The 19,227-nt window shown below is 37.5% G+C and overlaps 1 protein-coding gene across 2 annotated transcripts in view; it reads right to left on the bottom strand.

Annotated features, from left to right (window-relative positions):
* Positions 1-12,302: 12,302 nt before the first annotated feature.
* Positions 12,303-19,227, bottom strand: part of LOC121387801 (ficolin-1-A-like) — a 45,986-nt gene continuing 39,061 nt past the window's right edge. For both annotated transcript variants that reach the window (XM_041519010.1, XM_041519009.1), the window contains one exon: positions 12,303-12,457. In XM_041519010.1, coding sequence (XP_041374944.1) covers positions 12,368-12,457 — 90 coding nt within the window. In that variant the 3' untranslated portion in view covers positions 12,303-12,367. The remainder of the gene's footprint in view (positions 12,458-19,227) is intronic.

Here is a 19,227-nt window from a genome sequence, read left to right on the forward strand (position 1 = left end):
ATGTGTGTGTTGTTAACTAGTTGCTGAATAAATGTCGGTTATGTGAATAGTTTAATTAGAAGTGATTGCAGAGTTCATTTATCTCTACAGAAAAAACACGCAGTTGAGAAAATATTAACTGAAGAGAGACATAGAGAAACTAGTTAAAAAGGAGTTATTTTAGTTTGAATAGTTACTATGTTGTCACGGGGATCCTATAATACCCGTAACTGAATGAAACACGATTGTCCAAATCTCTCTGCTAACTGTATATTTATTAGATCTCTCTGTAACGGGCGGTTATACCCTAATGTGGCTCGTCTAGGTATGATCAGAAATAAGATCTTATATAAAGTATATATTATTATAGCACGTTTAGTTCACTAGAAAACACAACACAAACACAATACACTTTGGAATCTGTATTAACCTACGCTGACAAATGTACTGCCGCAGTAGTTAATTAACAACAACAAATAATAACAACCCAGAACTGATCACGTAATTAGTTAATCTCTAGGTGTCTAGTTTACACAATATGCTAATCACTTCACCGTGACACAACACCCACACGTGTGATATTTGAGAAACGCTTCCAGGAGAACTTAATTAATAAAGGAATTACAACTCTATTTCTAACTGGTTAATTTTTAATTAACCCTTACTACTCGTTCAATAACCTTGTAATACAGACTTAATACTGGTACCTATCACAATAAAGACAATAACCTACAGTTTACCTAGGTCCTCTAGGATGACTGGCTAAGCTTTTTATAATTATTTAGGACAGTGAGCCTACAGATTACTGCGTCAGATGACCGGCAGCACCGTCTAAATAATATTGGTATAATACAGTATTAAACTATTTAAAGTCACATCAATCACATCAAGGTTATACACAGAGGAGAAAATTATATTTACCAAGTCCAAACGGACTAACGTTTCCCCTGGAAGCCTTCCTATGTTTCTCCCTGATATCTCTAAAACCCTAGCTATTTATTCAAAACTCTCAGAGACAGCGAATATCGCCTGGGGGTACAAGGCGGTACCTCACGTATCATGTGGATTTTCCACAGACACCACGCATGCATATTTTTCTCTGATCGTCAGACTGGCTGTCGCCATTTCGCGAGCAATCCCCTGGTCATAAACAGCACTAGCGAAGTTATTACGTAACTACTGGCCACATGGCCTCCACACCTGGACTAAGTGCATATTGGAATGCACGGACGCGCGAAGGTATTACGTAACAAATTGCCCATCTGGGCTAAGTGCATTTGGAACTGCACACGGCCTTCTAAAACAATTAATATCGCCACAGGCGAAAAGAAATTAAGAGCATGTACCGTCACATATGTGTATTAGAGAAAAAATAATATAACTAAATTAATTTGCCGGGGGCAGGATGTAGCCCAGTAGTAAGGTGCTGGCCTGATGTGCAGTCAGTCTAGGATCGATCCCTGTTAGTGGAATCATTGGACTATTTCTCATTCCAGCCAGTGCTTCACAACTGGTGTTACAGACCATGCTATGTACTATCCGGCCTGTGGGACGATGAATGTATTAAAGATCCCTTGGTGCAAATAAAAAAATAAAAAAAGTTGCCCATAGTTTCCTCTCTAAAATATATTTGTGGTCATTAACCACATGTCTGACACCACATACCTGTAGTTGTGCTGATTGTGTCATTAAATATAAAATTGTTTTCTTTCTTTCTTTCTTTCTTTTTTTAAACATGGCTCCCATACACAACAACCTTAGTTAAAAATTATGAACTAGCTATGTTTGTATTGCGTAGACAATGTGAATATTATATATACAAACATGAAAATAAGGATGCTGGCCTAAAGATGATAAATGTTTTATGACCATACGAAATAAAATATTTTAATTTACTTAGCATAGAGGGAAATTAGTTTATATTATTTCGAAGGCATCATCACAGGATTTTAACTTTTCTAGTCATTGTATATTTTATAGACATTATATAATATTTGACACATAGTTGAAAATGAATTAGTAGATAAAGGTCAAGCATTTTTCTTTAAATTAGAGTCCGTTCATATTATAACTAATTGGTTAGAAGAAGCGACCCCTTTATGTAAATGACATAACATAAATATGCATAGTACTAATAAATATTGTTCATTGTAGTAGTTGAAATGTATGCACATTCATATTTTCTGGGCTAAAATATCTAGATATTACTACACTAACACAGATAACTTGTAAACATTGTTTCAGTAATATCTGACCCATGTTACATGCAAACATCTTGCACACAATGAGTTTTTTTGTGCATTCTTGTAAAACCTACGAAGATGTGTATTCTGCTAGAAATCATTACACGTTGATTGTAAATATATTTGTCATTTTATTCTCTTTAAATTGCTGTTTAAATCATTAAGTTAAAGAACATTTGTTTTAGAACATGTTAAAACGTACACACTTTACAACGAATGGAAACTTTTAAGAAAAAAATGCCGAATATAGTTACTGGCCCTGTATTCATTTTGAATCGTTAAATTACTGTGTATCAAAAATCATTAAACGTATTAACTTATCTTAACTGTTGAATTAACATTATTAATTCAGTCAGTACCTCAACACTACAGATATGGTGCAGTTTACTCTGATAGCTTACATTTCGTGTTTAATTAGTGTAATAAATATATCTGTTATAACTGGTATGATAGCTTACATTTCATGTAATAATTAATGTAATAAATATATCTGTTATATCTGGTATGATAGCTTACATTTCATGTAATAATTAATGCAATAAATATATCTGTTAAAACTGGTATGATAGCTTACATTTCATGTAATAATTAATGTTTTCAGGCTTTGCTTTGCTTAACAAATTGTTTTTCTAAAGTTTTTAAGTGCTTCTAGCAACCTGCTACAATACCAGGGAACCTGATTCACCATCTCAGTGTAGGATAAGGTTACTGTGCACACAGCTGGAAACACCCATGACCCTTGCCAGTGTCTGCCATCCAGAGATAATTTGTTATTGTTTACAATTACTTCCTGCCTCCAGTACATTTTCAAAGTATTAACAACACAGGCCCAATTAGGTGTTTCAGAGCTGCTGCGAAATTGAAAGTTTACAGTATGCCATGTGGACTCACTGCAAGATAACATTATTCTTCACTTGAGATTTCAAACAATTTGTCACATGCTGGGCTGTAAGAAACACTTTTTATAAAATAGCTTGCTCTGGCATGCTTGTTGGAGCTGTTTGTATTCAAGTTTCAGGCGCCAGAATAAATTAAATATTTCTTCATCTAATTACACCATGATCTATTATTATTGTCCACAACAGATACATGTAGCCCACTGAGCCGGGGCTAAGTTGTTATCTAGATTAACTGGATGCAAACAGGGTTGCTTTGCCTCTGGCTGAACTTCTGGCGAGGGTTGCTTTAGTGTACATTGATGATAGCTGTAATTATCAAGATGTGAAAATGAGTGTCTACACTTTTCACAATGTAGACGTTGGTTACCATGTACCTTACGTGTGTGTCACATTAGATCTTTATTCCACTTGTAAGAACGATGACAAATGTTGCACACATAACCGGGTCGTGATGGTATACTTTCAGTGTTGCAAATCATCTGTGTAGCTATTCGTTTTATGTTGACGTCGTCATCATGAGAACAATTGTTAGCATTCACCCATGTTTTAAGTGCTTATGGAGACGTGACGGTGTTTAGAAATTGTTCTTTATCCATTATCTAAAGAAAATTAATTTTAATTTTAAAATTCTAAATCTAATGTTTTACTTCTGTCCAACTTCTAATTTTTTTCTCGTTGTGTCTCCTCTGACGACAATGAATGAAATAAATAAATAATTCACGCTCAGCTCTTATATACCTAGTTTAATTAACTGGTTAAAACTTGATCAAACAAGATCAAACTGGATTAAGACGCTTAAAACACTGCTAATAAGCTAATGCATGTAGTCATATATAGGTCATTAATATAAACAGCCAGCAGTGGTACAGCGATAACGCATAATCTATTTATAGCATAATGGGACATCCCCGCGATTGCACCACACGTTGTAATACCAACCACGATCATAAAATTAATAAAAACGAATTCTTTGTAGTATTCATCTATTATCAAGCATTCGCTTAACAAAGTCTATATGTCCGCAGCAGACCTCACATAACAATGCAACCTTGTCATGCCCTGTAAGGTCTGTGGGGTGACCTAATTTTCGATGGCGTTCAAATGACACCACATTATTCTTCACACGCTAAATACTGATAAAGAAATAACATCATCTGCATAACTAGATTTCTTATAAATATGGTACAATTACATTTACCACATATTTTAATATTCTTGAATTACAATCCTATGTTTATAGAGTAGGACTTCGCCGTCTACATGTATGCATCAAAAGACGCTCCTTCTAAAAATAGGCTGGGACATCCCGATGATGTCACCTTAAGCTAAAAATAGATGGCGGCAGGCGGTAGGCGGCAGTGGCGTTCAACATACAATATGTTTTCATCAGGTAGCGCAGGTGTTCCGCCATTCGAGAGCTAGACGGACGTTTTACAGTTATGCTCGCGAACATAACCGTACAAATGTTGGTCTAGTTCTTGAACGGCAGAGTACTCGAGCTAGTTGGATGGATGGACGAATGAATGTATAAACGAATGGATGGATGGATGGATGGATGGATGGATGGATACATCGATGGTGGATGGTTATATGGATGAAGTAGTGAATGGGTGGGTGTATTGATGGATTTTTGGATGAATAATTTGATGGATGGGAGTACGAATGTATAATGAATAAATGGATGGATGAACTAAAAAAGGGAGGGGAAAAAGCACGACAATGAAAACCCCCAGAAAGATTGATTTATGAATAAAGATATGGGTATATAAAGGAATAGATGCAAAGATCATCGGTGAATATAAATGATACTACTACTACTACTACTACTACTACTACTACTACTACTACTACTACTACTACTACTACTACTACTAATAATAATAATAACCTGCCCTTTTGTGTGATAAAAAGGTTTAAAAGGCAAAGCGGCTTAAATAGCACATGATGCATGACATTTGATATGTGACACCAAATGTGATGAAAAACCCAGCAATTGGTGAGCAAATACACTAAAGATTTAACACTGAATGAACTGTACAATTCTATCATTTTATGTTTACTTAGAATTACCTTTTTATTTCACAACATTAGCTATATTCATGTTTTCAAAGTAGCCTAAGATAATCAACTAAACATCAAAGGATATTATTATTATTATTATTATTATTATTATTATCATCATTATTATTATTATTATTATTTTGAACAACAAAAACAACGAAAACAACACAAACACATACACCTAATTAAAAAAAAAGAACCCAAAACAAACAAAAACAAAACAACAAAAAACGAACGAAAAAACAACAAAATAAAACGAACAACAAAAATCCTCTACGCCAAAACCCCCCAAAATAAAGAAACTAACAAAACAAAAAACACAACAAATAAACAAAAAGCAAACAAACAAACAGAGAGAAATTAAAGAAAGCTAATAGTCCAAGCCAGTATAAAATTCACTTTGTTTTCAAATGTGGGTTTATGTCCTAGCAAGAAACGCCAGGCAAAAATCGACGTCATACGGCGCCAAAATTAAGAAAACTAACAAAACAAAAAATCGACAACCAAGATCAGAAAAAAAGCAAACATACAACAATGTGACATATATGAGAGAAATTAAAGAAAGCCCATAGTCCAAGCCAGTATAAACATTTCAAATGCTGGGTTTGTGATGTCCACTAGTCGTAAAAAATTACGCCACCACTGTACAAAAAAAATGGTCGATTTTTTTTTCAGACGATACGGCGCTTAGAAATTAAAGGAAAAAAATGGAAGAATAGTTACTCGCGCGGGTCTATTAACAAAATCGACGCCATACGGCACGCGATCTATTATTAAAAAAAAAAAATTGAACAAATGGTGAAAAAAAAAATCGCCCTTAGAGGAAGAATAGTTACACGGCGGATCTATTATATTACAAAATACAAACTAAAAAAACCCAAAAAATGGAAGAATAGTTAAACGGCGGATCTATCAAAAGTACATTAGAAAAAAAAAAACTGGTCGTAAAAATTACTTTATCCACCACTGTACGAATAGTTAAAAATTATCGGATCTATTTTTACAAAATACAAAAACGATGAGACATTGAACAAAGAATGTCTAGACTGCAAGAATAGTTACACGGCGGATCTATTATTACAAAATACAAAAAAAAAAAAAAAAAAAAAAAAAAAAAAAAAAAAAAAAAAGCGTGAATCGCTGGAAAACGAGATGTTTGTATATCGTAGTCAAACCCTATCCATTCTCGTTTTTTAAAAATTAAACTATTTATATATTATTTGAATAAAATCTAGTTAAAATGTTATATTTTCTTCATTTTATGTATGCTATGTGGACATTTGTTTATTTGTGTGTTTTGTTCATCTGCTTTTTGGTGAGGGGGAGGGTTTTGGTGGGTTCGTCCTACACCCCCATGGCATTGATCATGTTTTTTGTTGATTATTTATTAATTTATAGATTTATTTTTAATCAATAATTTCACAAAATTAAAAGAAAAAGTGTTTTAGAAACAACACACTTTTTTAAGTTTGTACAGGGCCAGCGGAGTGTATTTGAAAGTGGGGATGGGGTGGGGGTACTAGTAGTGTGCTGTCAGTTCAAAGGTTGTGGTGTGTGTGTGTGTGTGAGAGAGAGAGAGAGAGAGAGAGAGAGAGAGAGAGAGAGAGAGAGAGAGAGAGAGAGAGAGAGAGAGAGAGAGAGAGAGAGAGAGAGAGAATTAATACATACATTTGAGGGCCCGAACCTGTTACTTGGGTTCGAAGGCATGCTGACTCGGAATAAGTTTAAATATCAGATGATAACATAGGAGACCCTATCGGCCCACACCTCTTCTATAGCCCCTAGCACACAATTTGAAGAAGAAAACAAATTGTTTGAGATATGCAAATAACATACATAAAATATAGACATAGAATAGTGAAGATGTGGTGTGCCCATTGTTTAAAAGATATATATTTCTTGAAACAGACCCTCCCTTAAAAAAAGGGCTGACCCCAATTATTTTTCCCTATTTTTAAAAAAAAAGTATGTTAGGTTAAAAAAAGTACAAATGTAGGTGTTTTTTTTTACAAACTTTAGACTGGCCCTACCTAAAATGTTTTAGTCATGTTCCCAGAAAAAATATTTTAGGCACAAGGTAGAACATTTTTGTTTCTTCATTTGTTAAACTCTATATTTGACTATTCCTTTGTTAATCTGTCTGTAGGGGGCCTACTAGTTGGGTATCTCTTTTGTAAGTTGTAATATAGCAATAAAATAGGTTCCAAATTATATTGTAGAATTTAATTTCATAAATATCCTCAAACTGGAAATTTATATATTTTTTGAGTTTATTTATTACCTTTTAATTATTATTTTTTAATTTTGGGAGGAGGGGGTTATTGGGGGTGGGGGTGGGGTTGGTGTGTGTGTGTGGGGGGGGGGGGGGGGGGTTTGTGGGTTTTTGTTTCGTTTTTCTTTCTTTCTTTTTGTTTTGGGCCTAACTGAACTGTTTTGGAATAATGTATAACCGTTATACTTTTACTCTTTTTTTTTTCTTTTTTTTTTTTTTTTTTTTTTTTGGGGGGGGGGGGGACTTCATTATGATAAATTCTAGCATGGCATTGAAAAAACCTACACTTTTGGACTGAAACTCCTGCCTGTGGGAAGCGCAAATAAAAGACCCCTTGCTGCTAATCGGAAAGAGTAGCCCATGAAGTGGCGACAGCGGGTTTCCTCTCAAATATGTGTGGTCCTTAACCATATGACTGACGCCATATAACCGTAAATAAAATGAGTTGATTGCGTCGTTAAATAAAGCATTTCTTTCTTTCTTTCTTTGGACTGAAAATGTAAATATCAGATAGTTATTGTTTATGTACTTACCAAATACACGGATATCTCTTGGTGGATTTGAAACCGACCACGCCCGAGACAGGTCCGTCTGAATGGTATAAAAGTACAAACGTAAAGGTGAATGTCTCAGAAGAGTTGCAATCACTATCGGACAAAGAGCTCTACTTGCAAATCATGCAAAGGGATGCATTCAAGAGAAACCTACCAGGCATACCCGCCTACGAAAGTGACGACGAAAACAATGATGACGTAGAACCCTATCTGAAAAAAACGTCGATGATGCAGTCTTACGATTAATGTCTCCAGTACTCGAGTACTCGGGCACGGGTCGAGTCTAGCAAAACTCGAGTCCGTTTACAGGATTCGAGTACCCGTACAAGATGGAATACAATGAGCAACTATAATACAATGGACAATGTAGGACAATAATGTCAGCAGTAGATAATCAACGATATAAGTTACACAATAATTAAATGACCATGCACTAGTTTCTCCTTTTAAACTGGCCGCCCGTCCGTCACAACACCGAACATATCAACCGGTTTCTAAATGCAATGCAATGGCATGATTTGGCATCCATGTTCAGCGCTGGAATTAAGATACATAATGCTATTTTACTTTATTCCTTAGTCTCATCATCTAATGTAAGTGTCGTGTACTCCGCCCCGGGTTGAGTTTGACCCTCGAGTACTCGAGTCCAATATTTTGGACTCGTGGAGGCCCTACTTACGATACGTGTGGTCTGGTTTTTAAAGACGCAAGCGACATCTGCGATTTAAAATGTTCGAGGAGGGAAATGAAGAAGAGCGGTCACCCAATCTGGAAAACGAATGCGTACGTCTAATGACTAAGCGTGAATTCGAAAGAAAGAGGAAAAGCTACGAAAAAAAAAACCTGGAGGGGGATTGTCATTCATGTTAGCTTGGGTCGGTGTGGGATTTATCCTCATCGATGGGCCCATTTGGATATTTCTCGCTCCAGCCAGTGCACCATAATTGGTATATCAAAGGCCGTGGTATGTGCTAGCCTGTCTATGGGATAGGGAATATAAAAGATCCCTTGCTGCTAATCAAAACGAGTAGCCTATGAAGTGGCGACAGCGGGTTTTCTCCCTCAATATCTGTCCGACGCCATATAACCGTAAATATAATGTGTTGATGCGTCATTAAATAAAACATTTCCTTCATTCATTAGCTTGACACCCAATAGCCGATGTATTTGTGTGTGCTTTTAAGTTTTCATTCATTGATTCAGTCATTTTTTATTATATTTTTGTTATTGCATTTTGGAGTTTTTTGTATTTTGTTTTATCGCACTGCCCCCTTGCCTTTCTCTCCTTTGATTTCCGTCTTATTTCTTGCGGGTCTGATATATCTTCTGTCTCTCAAATCGAGACATGTGCTTTTCGTTTGTGGTTATCTGTACCAGACACCTTCCATTTCGCATCACTTGTATCTGGGCTTAGTCAGACCATTGAGTGTTCAGTGATTACTTCTGTAACTGACAAGAGACACACGAATCTGCTACTATACGTCCCTGCTACTCATTAGTTAAAGCTGCGGAGTACACCAGATTTATTAGCGGCTGATGAAGAGCATGCCAGGTGGGCGCAGGGACGAACCCATCATGTCGCCAAACACATGGTTTATCCACTGTACACTTTGTGTATTTTCATATACCGTCAAAGGCATTCTTTGGAATTCCAAAACATCTTAGCTGCACAATCATTGTCTGGTACTTATAAACGCGAAATGCCGCCAGAGTCGTCCAATACAAGATGGCATTATCATACAATGTGTCCCGTCAGTGTTTTGAGTATTGCCTGAATGAAATGTGTCACCTGTTTCAGGAATTGATGAAATGAGGTCTTTGGAGGAACGAGGTGAAAACTAGCGGGGCCTTCTAGACCTACAACTCAGTCCACAAACAATGTATTTGTATACATCTTAAGGAAACAAAAAACACCAATATCTTCTTCCGGAATGTGAACCGATATCTTCAACATGTTGGCATAGCTCTAAACTGATGAAAGTTATACCAACGACTTAACTGTAGTATCATAAATGTGTTGAATCAAAGGACCGAGACGAATGTTCACTTTTATCAGACATTGACTGCACTGAAAATCAGCAAAATATTAAATTGATGGTCACTCATGTAGTGTCATCTATTTATTGGACACTTCTGTACATGAAAAACAACATAAGCGTGGTACAGTTTTATATTCTAAATCATATGTAAGACACGTGGTAACGCGATCACAAAAAACTTCAACTGTATAATATGTATAACTCATTTTTCAAATTTTGTCACCTGTCACAACTTCCCAGTTTCTTTGTTTGAAATTCAACCACTGGTGTTTATGACACCCCAAAGATTCAGTAAAAAGCATGGGGAACATTTTGTTTGGCTCTTTAGTTAAAAAACACACATATATATGCTCATGATCAAATGAATTTAGTAACATTCCTCCGTCCGGCTGTTGCTGTAGTTCCACGTCAACATACACACAACTTCCAGCAGGGATTATCAAAGTGAGAGATATTATATCAGATTCTTTATGAGAGAGAGAGAGAGAGAGAGAGAGAGAGAGAGAGAGAGAGAGAGAGAGAGAGAGAGAGAGAGAGAGAGAGAGAGAGAGAGAGAGAGAGAGTGAGTGAGAGAGAGAGCATGCCCATGTACCACTAAGGTTTCAGGCATGTCTGTCACAGGCCAAGTCTCTGGATAGCCAGTCCGGGACAGAATACCAATGGACAATTAAGAATATTAAATAAAAAAGGGGGAAGGGGATTTAAATAATTATAATTTCAATTTCAAAACACATTCCAAACAAATAAATAATAAATTTTTACCATAATACAACCCTAATTTAAATAATTTATATAAACATTATTTGACGAAATTTTAAAGCAGGCAGTTCAAAATGAAACAAAAATAAATAACTTATATACAGATCATAAGATCTTAGCCCTAGAGGGGAGGAAGGAGAGGTTGGGCCCAAGCCACACAGGTTAATTTAATGGGTAGTTTAAGGAGATCGATGGCGTCATATTAGATATGAAAAATTCAACGTTGAAACAAATAGAAAAGAGGTAAGGATGATTGAAGTTATTTTGATGAAGTCTGGTGTTATCCTGAGGAGCGAAACGTTCCAGGAGAGAGATCCAAAGAGAAGAGGAGCCTTGCTGTATCCAGGAGAAACAAACAGTTATACCATTCAAAAGAAGCTAGCACCTCTTTACTATTAAAAACCGGATCACTGCAGACATCGGAATATATACCGAGCTGAAGCCAACGGTACAGGACAGAAAACAAACACCCTTTGTGAATAAGGTTAGTACATGCACGTGTTTCCACCTTTTAAATGAGTATAGAACATGACAACCATTGTCGGGACTTCATCCAACTGAAAGACAGTGAAATAACCATATGACATGTCTTGTCTAGCTAACTAAATTGGATTTGGAACACTGTGGTTTCTTGAGAACAAACAGAAGTCAGTTACTTTAATTACCTTTCACTAACTGATATATCATATGTATGATCATGCATCACGAGTAATCATTTACCATTGAGCAATGGTAAGAATGAGCAAATTCGTCATTAAAATTTCAAGACAAAGGCTTGGAGCTGCATGGCTTCATGAAAATGACACCCATAGAATGCCTGTAGTCGTAAATGTATACAACCACTACCATCCCATCCGCCACTACCACCCCCTCCGCCTGCATACTCCACCCCTGACTCAATTCATATTTTTTCTACATAACTCACAAAGTATTTTATATTTTTTCTTCCAGCTTTTTGCACATTAAACTAGACAGATTTCCCTTTCTTCTGATACCAAAGTCATTGTAACAAGACCATTATTTTGGGCTCTAGCAACATTTAAAAACTGGTGTTTTAGAAAAACTGCAACGGCTCCACCTTTTTAAGGAAACCAGTTAGTTAGTCAATATTTCTATTTTTCGTTACTGTTGTGCTTTTTTCCCTCCCTTTTTCAGTTAATTCATCCATTTATTCATTATGCATTCGTACTCCCATCCATCTATTTATTCATCCCAACATCCATCCATCCATATATCCATGAACCCACCCATTCACTACTTCATCCATTTGTCTATCCATCTATCCACCCATCTATCCATCCATTCGTTTGTACAATAATTCGTCCATCCACACAACTAGCCCGAAAACTCTGCCTTTCGAGAGCTTGGCCAACATTTGTACGGTTTTGTTCGCGAGCATAACTGTACAAATGTATATATATATGGGCTACCATCCAACTAACCATATATACACGCATGCAACAATTGATTCATTTAAAACGAAAGCCAGACAGAAATACATAAAGTACGGTTTTATTTCAACACAGTAATCTTTGAGACAGTAATTCTTTATACTTCTTCTTTATGCTGATCCCTTTGGTCTGAATGACATCACGAATTCCTTCAGGTAATACTTGTCATATTTCCACGAGAACCATTCTACCCCGGGTCCCTGTAGAAAAAACACACAAGAAAACCCACCTGAAAATGTTATTGTTGTTGCTAATAAATGTGATTATAAATCACAGCTATGACTCTGTTTCGGTATATCCTGAGTGGTGCATTGTTATTCGTCATGGAATAGTATCAATTTGATAAGTTTCATGTACTTCTGTATTAATAATTTTTGAACCGAGACGAGGCTTGCCGAGTCCCAGGGTCGACATTTCCACCACCGAGGGTGTACTTTTTGTATCCCACACAACCGCATATGATGGAGTCTTTCTTCCCCTCTTTTTGAAAACCTACCATAACCTTTTAGGAGAAACGACACTATGGCAGGCAGCACCACTGCATTTGGCAGCGGTAGACTCGTTAACTAGGAAAACGACAGTATATGGCGTCAAGAAGTAATACACTTTCAATGGGCATTTGACTGTGAAACGTAGGTCTCAGTGACCTAGTAATAGTACGCGACAGACCGCCATCCCAAGTTGTTCCTACATGTGAGGTTTGATGGTCCCGTATGCATCTGTATGCAAAATATGGTCCGGACAAGAAAACGTTAAGAAACAGAAGTTTGGACGGACGGACGGACAACGCCATACCATAATATGACCCACCATAGACGGGTATATAAAAAGTCCTTCATCTTCGATTGTTTAGCTCGGCCATTTACCTTTCGACCGACTGTTAAAAATTGCGCCAAATTGCCTCAATCAAAATTGCGCATCCTTTTCTCTTTGGCATTTAACTGCTCCATTCAAATTCCATAGCACCACCACCACCCCCACCCGCCTGCTACCGATTTGATCGGGCTGCTGGTGCTCCCTTGCACCTGCCAGTGCAGGCGGTCCCTCCTCTCCCCTCCCCTCCCCCACCTTTCCTGTCATGGACGGAGAAGTCGGCCAAGGCCGGCTCTTGTGCCCACGACCCGCGTGCGCTACAACAGCTTGTTCTGAACCCTATGACATGGCATGACATGATTGTTTTCCACTGCATTCTGCACGCATATGTGCAACACATTCATTCATATTCTTTTCCGCCATAAGTACACTGTAATTAATTTGACTGCGACCCACACCAAAGCGGTAAGCTACCTGACTCTTAAAGGCGCTCAATCACGGATTTAGTGCGCCCTATTTCTATAAATATGGATTATAAATGGAAATTACATTCATTTGGAATAACAAACCTAGTTATTGTATGATCCCAAACATTTTAATTGCACTACGATCGAGGGAATTCCATGACACGATTCATTTTTAAAATTTGGAAGTCTTCTTGTGCAAAGTCGTAAAAATACGGCAACACAGAATCATAGTGATGAGGCTGTATATACGACAACCGTATAATATATTTTAGAATTTTATATAAACGACCGCCGTTACTTGGCCAATGAGAGCCGGCTATATAATAAAATAATTTAAAAATATATATTATTTCATGACGAAAATAACTGCGAATACGCTGAAATAAAATAATAAACAGTCGGAACATGAACTCACCATTTATTATTATTATTATTATTATTATTATTATTATTATCAGGCGCGTGCGCATGGAATTTAGCAGGGGAGGGAGTCTAGACGGTTACAACGCTATAGTGATTGGTTCGAAAACGAATAACATGTTTTCCAGCGTCACAAATGTTAAACGTTTGCAAATTATTTTGACTGATTTGCAAAGTGGTCATTCGGTTTAATGTACAGCATAAAAAAAAAAAAAACTACAAAAAAAAAAAACTAACAAAAAAACTAACAAACAACAAAACAAAATAGAATAGGGGCCTGCTGTCGCATTAAGGTCGGCTTAATTATTACTTAACCCAGTTGAATCCAGTTCTACGTGCAGGGACAAGTTCAGCCTGCCGTTTGTGCGTGTGTGCATGCACGTTAATCGTGTAAACACCTCCCCCCCCCCCCACCCCCGATAAAACACCACCCCACCCACTCCAAAAAGGTAGTAGTAGACTACTACCACTAATAATAATAATTAATAATAATAATACACTATTATTGTTGTTGTTATTGTTATTATTGTTATTATTATTATTATTATTATTATTGCATGTATCATAATGTTGGTAAAATCACGTCGCGGTGGGGTGGGTGGGGCGTTTGTTACAGAAACATTACATAAATTTAGAGTGGGACCCGGGAGTGGTCTCGGCGTTACTGGTATAAAAAAATATGTATTTTGAGTTTTATTGTCCCTTGTAAATTTGGGCTTTTGAAGTATGACTAAATACAGCAAAATACCCTTTTAGTTATATTTATTTGCGATAAATTTACCTTTTTAAAAATTTTACGTAAGAAACCTCAACATTGCAATCAGAGAAAAATTATTAAGTTCAAGCCCTCTTGTTAGTTTGTGTACTGTCCGAAGTTAGTTTCTCTTTCAGATAATCTACCTCAGCAGATGATAATTTGTAATTTTTATGTTTATTTATTTATGTATTTATTATTATTATTATTTTGTTTTGTTTTGTTAGTACACTAGGGGCAATATTACGCTATTCGTAGATTCATAAGCACACCCCCCCCTCCCCCCCCACCCCCCCCCCTCCCCCGCCCCGTCTCCCCTGTTCAGAAAACGCACTGTTCGTACAATTCGTATATTATTCATGTTCCAGATGGTTACTTGAATGAACCAGAAATTCTTTTGAAAATTTTTTGCCTAATAAAACACCTGGTATGCATATTAACGATATATAATGCCATTAAACTGCATTGGGGCCCTGCTCGTGATCATCACCACGAAATCGTATATCCATGTAATTAAACGGTTTTCGTTACCAGTGACGACTATTTATTGGACGGGCGCATCCATTCACCATCTCAGTGAGCCAGGCCCTATTAATATTTCAAGGTAGGAAGAGGCCCTTTACAGACTGGTGTTACGTAATACTTTAAATACAGTCACGTCAGGAAAGCATTAGAACTAGAAAAAAAAACATCTCTACCTGGTTTTTGCATAATAAAATAGTCATACATTGCAATGTTCTGTAATATACACATTCCCAGTAAGCCCAACGTATATATAAGCACTATTGCTATATATTTTTCATCCATTAATACTCCCATTAATCAAACATGGCCATCCATATAGCAATACACAAACATACCATTGTCCCATGGCACAACGTATCCATCAACCAGTCGAAACAATTAACAATGTTTTCCCATCTCAAAGCTCGAAATATTAACCTACACAATGATACATAGTTAATTGGTCTATGCTGTTAGTTGCTTCTACCTGTGATTTCTGATTGGCAGGTGTGTATTTGATTCGTAACCAACGAGCCAATTAATTGACGCTGGCTGTCTAGACACAAAATACATACCGGTATTGTGGAATATTACCTGTCGCCCCTAAAATTGTAATGGACATGGTGGCTGTAAATAGTTCTGTAAAACTATTGATTACGTAGACTTTTCCATCTACAACCACAAAACTGCCAATTACGTAGTCCCAAAGAAAAGAACATTATCACTTGCCGACTTGGTGTATCGTGGGTTGTCGTTTTTGCTCCAACGTAGCATATCAATAGGCTAATAGTGTACATTTTTCAATTAAACAGAGAAAAATACTATAACCCCATTTTGTTCCGTTAATGCATTGAAATATATTTAGTTCATAGTTTATTATATTATTACGTCATTTATTCTGTTTTTACAAGTTTGAAAGAGAAGCGCCTTCGATTACTGCTTTTGTGTTACACTGACATACAGTAGATGGTCAGGAGCTGACGTCACTTCGCCCCAAGTTATCCCACCGGACGTCACAAAAACGAAACAAAATGGCTGACTTAGAGGAATAATCATGTTTTTTTATTATCTCTAAAATTACGCGTTTTTCATTTGCTAAAGTGTCAGTATGTGTTGGAGGTCCGGGTATGCATCTTTCCAACACATAAGGCTCTTGTTGCAGTTGACCCTACCTTTAATCGTCGACAACGTGAAATTCAATTTGCACGTGCATGCATGGTTCGACATGTCCCGTGTAGTATTCGGTCAATTTGTTTTACTTGTCTTACTGACATTGTTGTCAAGTGAACGAAAACGCTTCAAAATTTGTAAAAAAGTTAACGTTTTTTACATTGTAGCATTTTTAGTATGCCAAGAATACTCAATAATTTACGCGAACGGGCGATTGGCATGCTTGATGCTGGCATGTCGACAGAAGACGTTGCAAGGCATGTTGGGAGTTCTAGTCGAGCGATACGAAATCTTCGCGTAAAATTTCGGACGACAGGAAGCACCAACGACTTGCCACGTCGTGGACGTACGCGAGTTACAACGCGTGGTCAAGACCGCTATATCATGAACACGCATTTGCGCAATCGATTCCAAACTGCCACTGCTACTGCTGCTAACACACCTGGGCTTCATAATAACCGAGTCAGTGGGCAAACTGTTCGTAATCATCTGCGGGAGAACGGTTTACATGCACGACGTCCTTACGTCGGATGCGTTTTAACGCAACGTCATCGTCTAAATCGTCTTAACTGGGCACGTGTACACACTCGTTGGATACGGCGACGCTGGAATACCGTTCTTTTTTCGGATGAATCCAGATTTTCTTTACAACGTGGTGATGGCAGGGTGCGCGTCTACCGTAGGAGAAATGAACGCTATGCTGACTGTTGTGTTCTTGAACGAGATCGTTTCGGGGGTGAGGGTTGTGTCATGGTCTGGGCAGCCATTGCCCATGGTTATCGTTCACCACTAGTCGTCATTGATGGCAATTTAAATGCTCAACGTTACCGCGATGACATTCTCGCTCATCACGTCATTCCTCTGTTCCATAACAACGCCAACATCTCGATTTTTCAGCATGATAATGCCACCTCTCATACAGCTAGAGACACTGTAAATTTTCTTAGGACAAATAACATTGATTTCATTGATGACTGGCCCGCTAAAAGTCCTGATCTCAACCCCATCGAGCATGTCTGGGATAGTCTGGACAGACGATTGAGGCGTCGTCCCAAGCCACCCGCAAACGTCAACGAACTTCGTCAAGCGCTCATTCAGGAATGGAACAATATTCCACAGGCAGAAATCAACACTTAGTCAATTCTATGGGCCTGCGATGCACTGCAGTGGCCAATTCAAGAGGTGGTCATACCCGTTATTAAGTGGGTGAGGGTTTTGTTAACCCCTACCACACTTGGTCAAAATTTCTCCCAGTTTCTGTTAACCTATGGCCATGATTTTTGCACCAAACGATGCATCATGGAACACTCTTTAAACGCATATATAACAATTATTCCCCCGGTTTGTTTTCATCAAGTTATCTTCAAGCAAAATTAGCGGAAGTTTCTTATTTTGTTCAGTATATATGGGCTACCATCCAACTAACCATATATACACGCATGCAACAATTGATTCATTTAAAACAAAAACAAAAGCCAGACAGAAATACATAAAGTACGGTTTTATTTCAACACAGTAATCTTTGAGACAGCAATTCTTTATACTGCTTCTTTATGCTTATCCCTTTGGTCTGAATGACATCACGAATTCCTTCAGGGAATAATTGGAACGTTTCCACGTGAACCATTCTACCCCGTGTACCTGTAGAGAAAAAAACACACACAAAACCCCACCTGAAAATGTTATTGTTGTTGCTAATAAATGTGATTATAAATCACAGCTATGACTCTGTTTCGGTATATCCTGAATGGTGCATTGTTATTCGTCATGGAATAGTATCAATTTGATAAGTTTGATGTACTTCTGTATTAATAATTTTCGAACCGAGACGAGGTTTGCCGAGTCCCAGGGTCGACATTTCCACCACCGAGGGTGTACTTTTTGTATCCCACACAACCGCATATGATGGAGTCTTTCTTCCATCCATTCAATAAATAAATCATTATTTTACGCGTACAAACAAAGATAGCTGAACAAGTAACTTCTTTATTTGACCGTTTTATCATAAATAAACTACACTATCACAGTAGCGGATCCACGGGGGGGGGGGGGGTCCAGGGGTCAGGACCCCCCGCCCCTTTTGAAAACCTACCATAACCTTTTAGGAGAAACGACAACTATGGCAGGCAGCACCACTGCATTTGGCAGCGGTAGACTCGTTAACTAGGAAACCGACAGTATATGGCGTCAAGAAGTAATACACTTTCAATGGGCAATAGACTGTGAAACGTAGGTCTCAGTGACCTAGTAATAGTACGCGACAGACCGCCATCCCAAGTTGTTCCTACATGTGAGGTTTGATGGTCCCGTATGCATCTGTATGCAAAATATGGTCCGGACAAGAAAACGTTAAGAAACAGAAGTTTGGACGGACGGACGGACGGACAACGCCATACCATAATATGACCCACCACAGACGGGTGTATAAAAAGTCATTCATCTTCGATTGTTTTCCACTGCATTATGCACGCATATGTGCAACACATTCATTCATATTCTTTTTCCGCCATAAGTACGCTGTAATTAATTTGACTGCGACCCACACCAAAGCGGTAAGCTATCTTACTGACTCTTAAAGGCGCCCTATTTCTCTAAATATGGATTATAAATGGAAATTACATTCATTTGGAATAACAAACCTAGTTATTGTATGATCCAAAACATTTTAATTGAACTACGATCGAGGGAATTCCATGACACGATTCATTTTTAAAATTTGGAAGTCTTCTTGTGCAAAGTCGTAAAAATACAGTAAAACAGAATTGTAGTGATGAGGCTGTATATACGACAGCCGTATAATACATTTTAGAATTTTATATAAACGACCGCCGAGACTTGGCCA

This window comes from Gigantopelta aegis, chromosome 13, assembly GCF_016097555.1.
Source record: "Gigantopelta aegis isolate Gae_Host chromosome 13, Gae_host_genome, whole genome shotgun sequence".
NCBI lineage: Eukaryota > Metazoa > Mollusca > Gastropoda > Neomphalida > Peltospiridae > Gigantopelta > Gigantopelta aegis.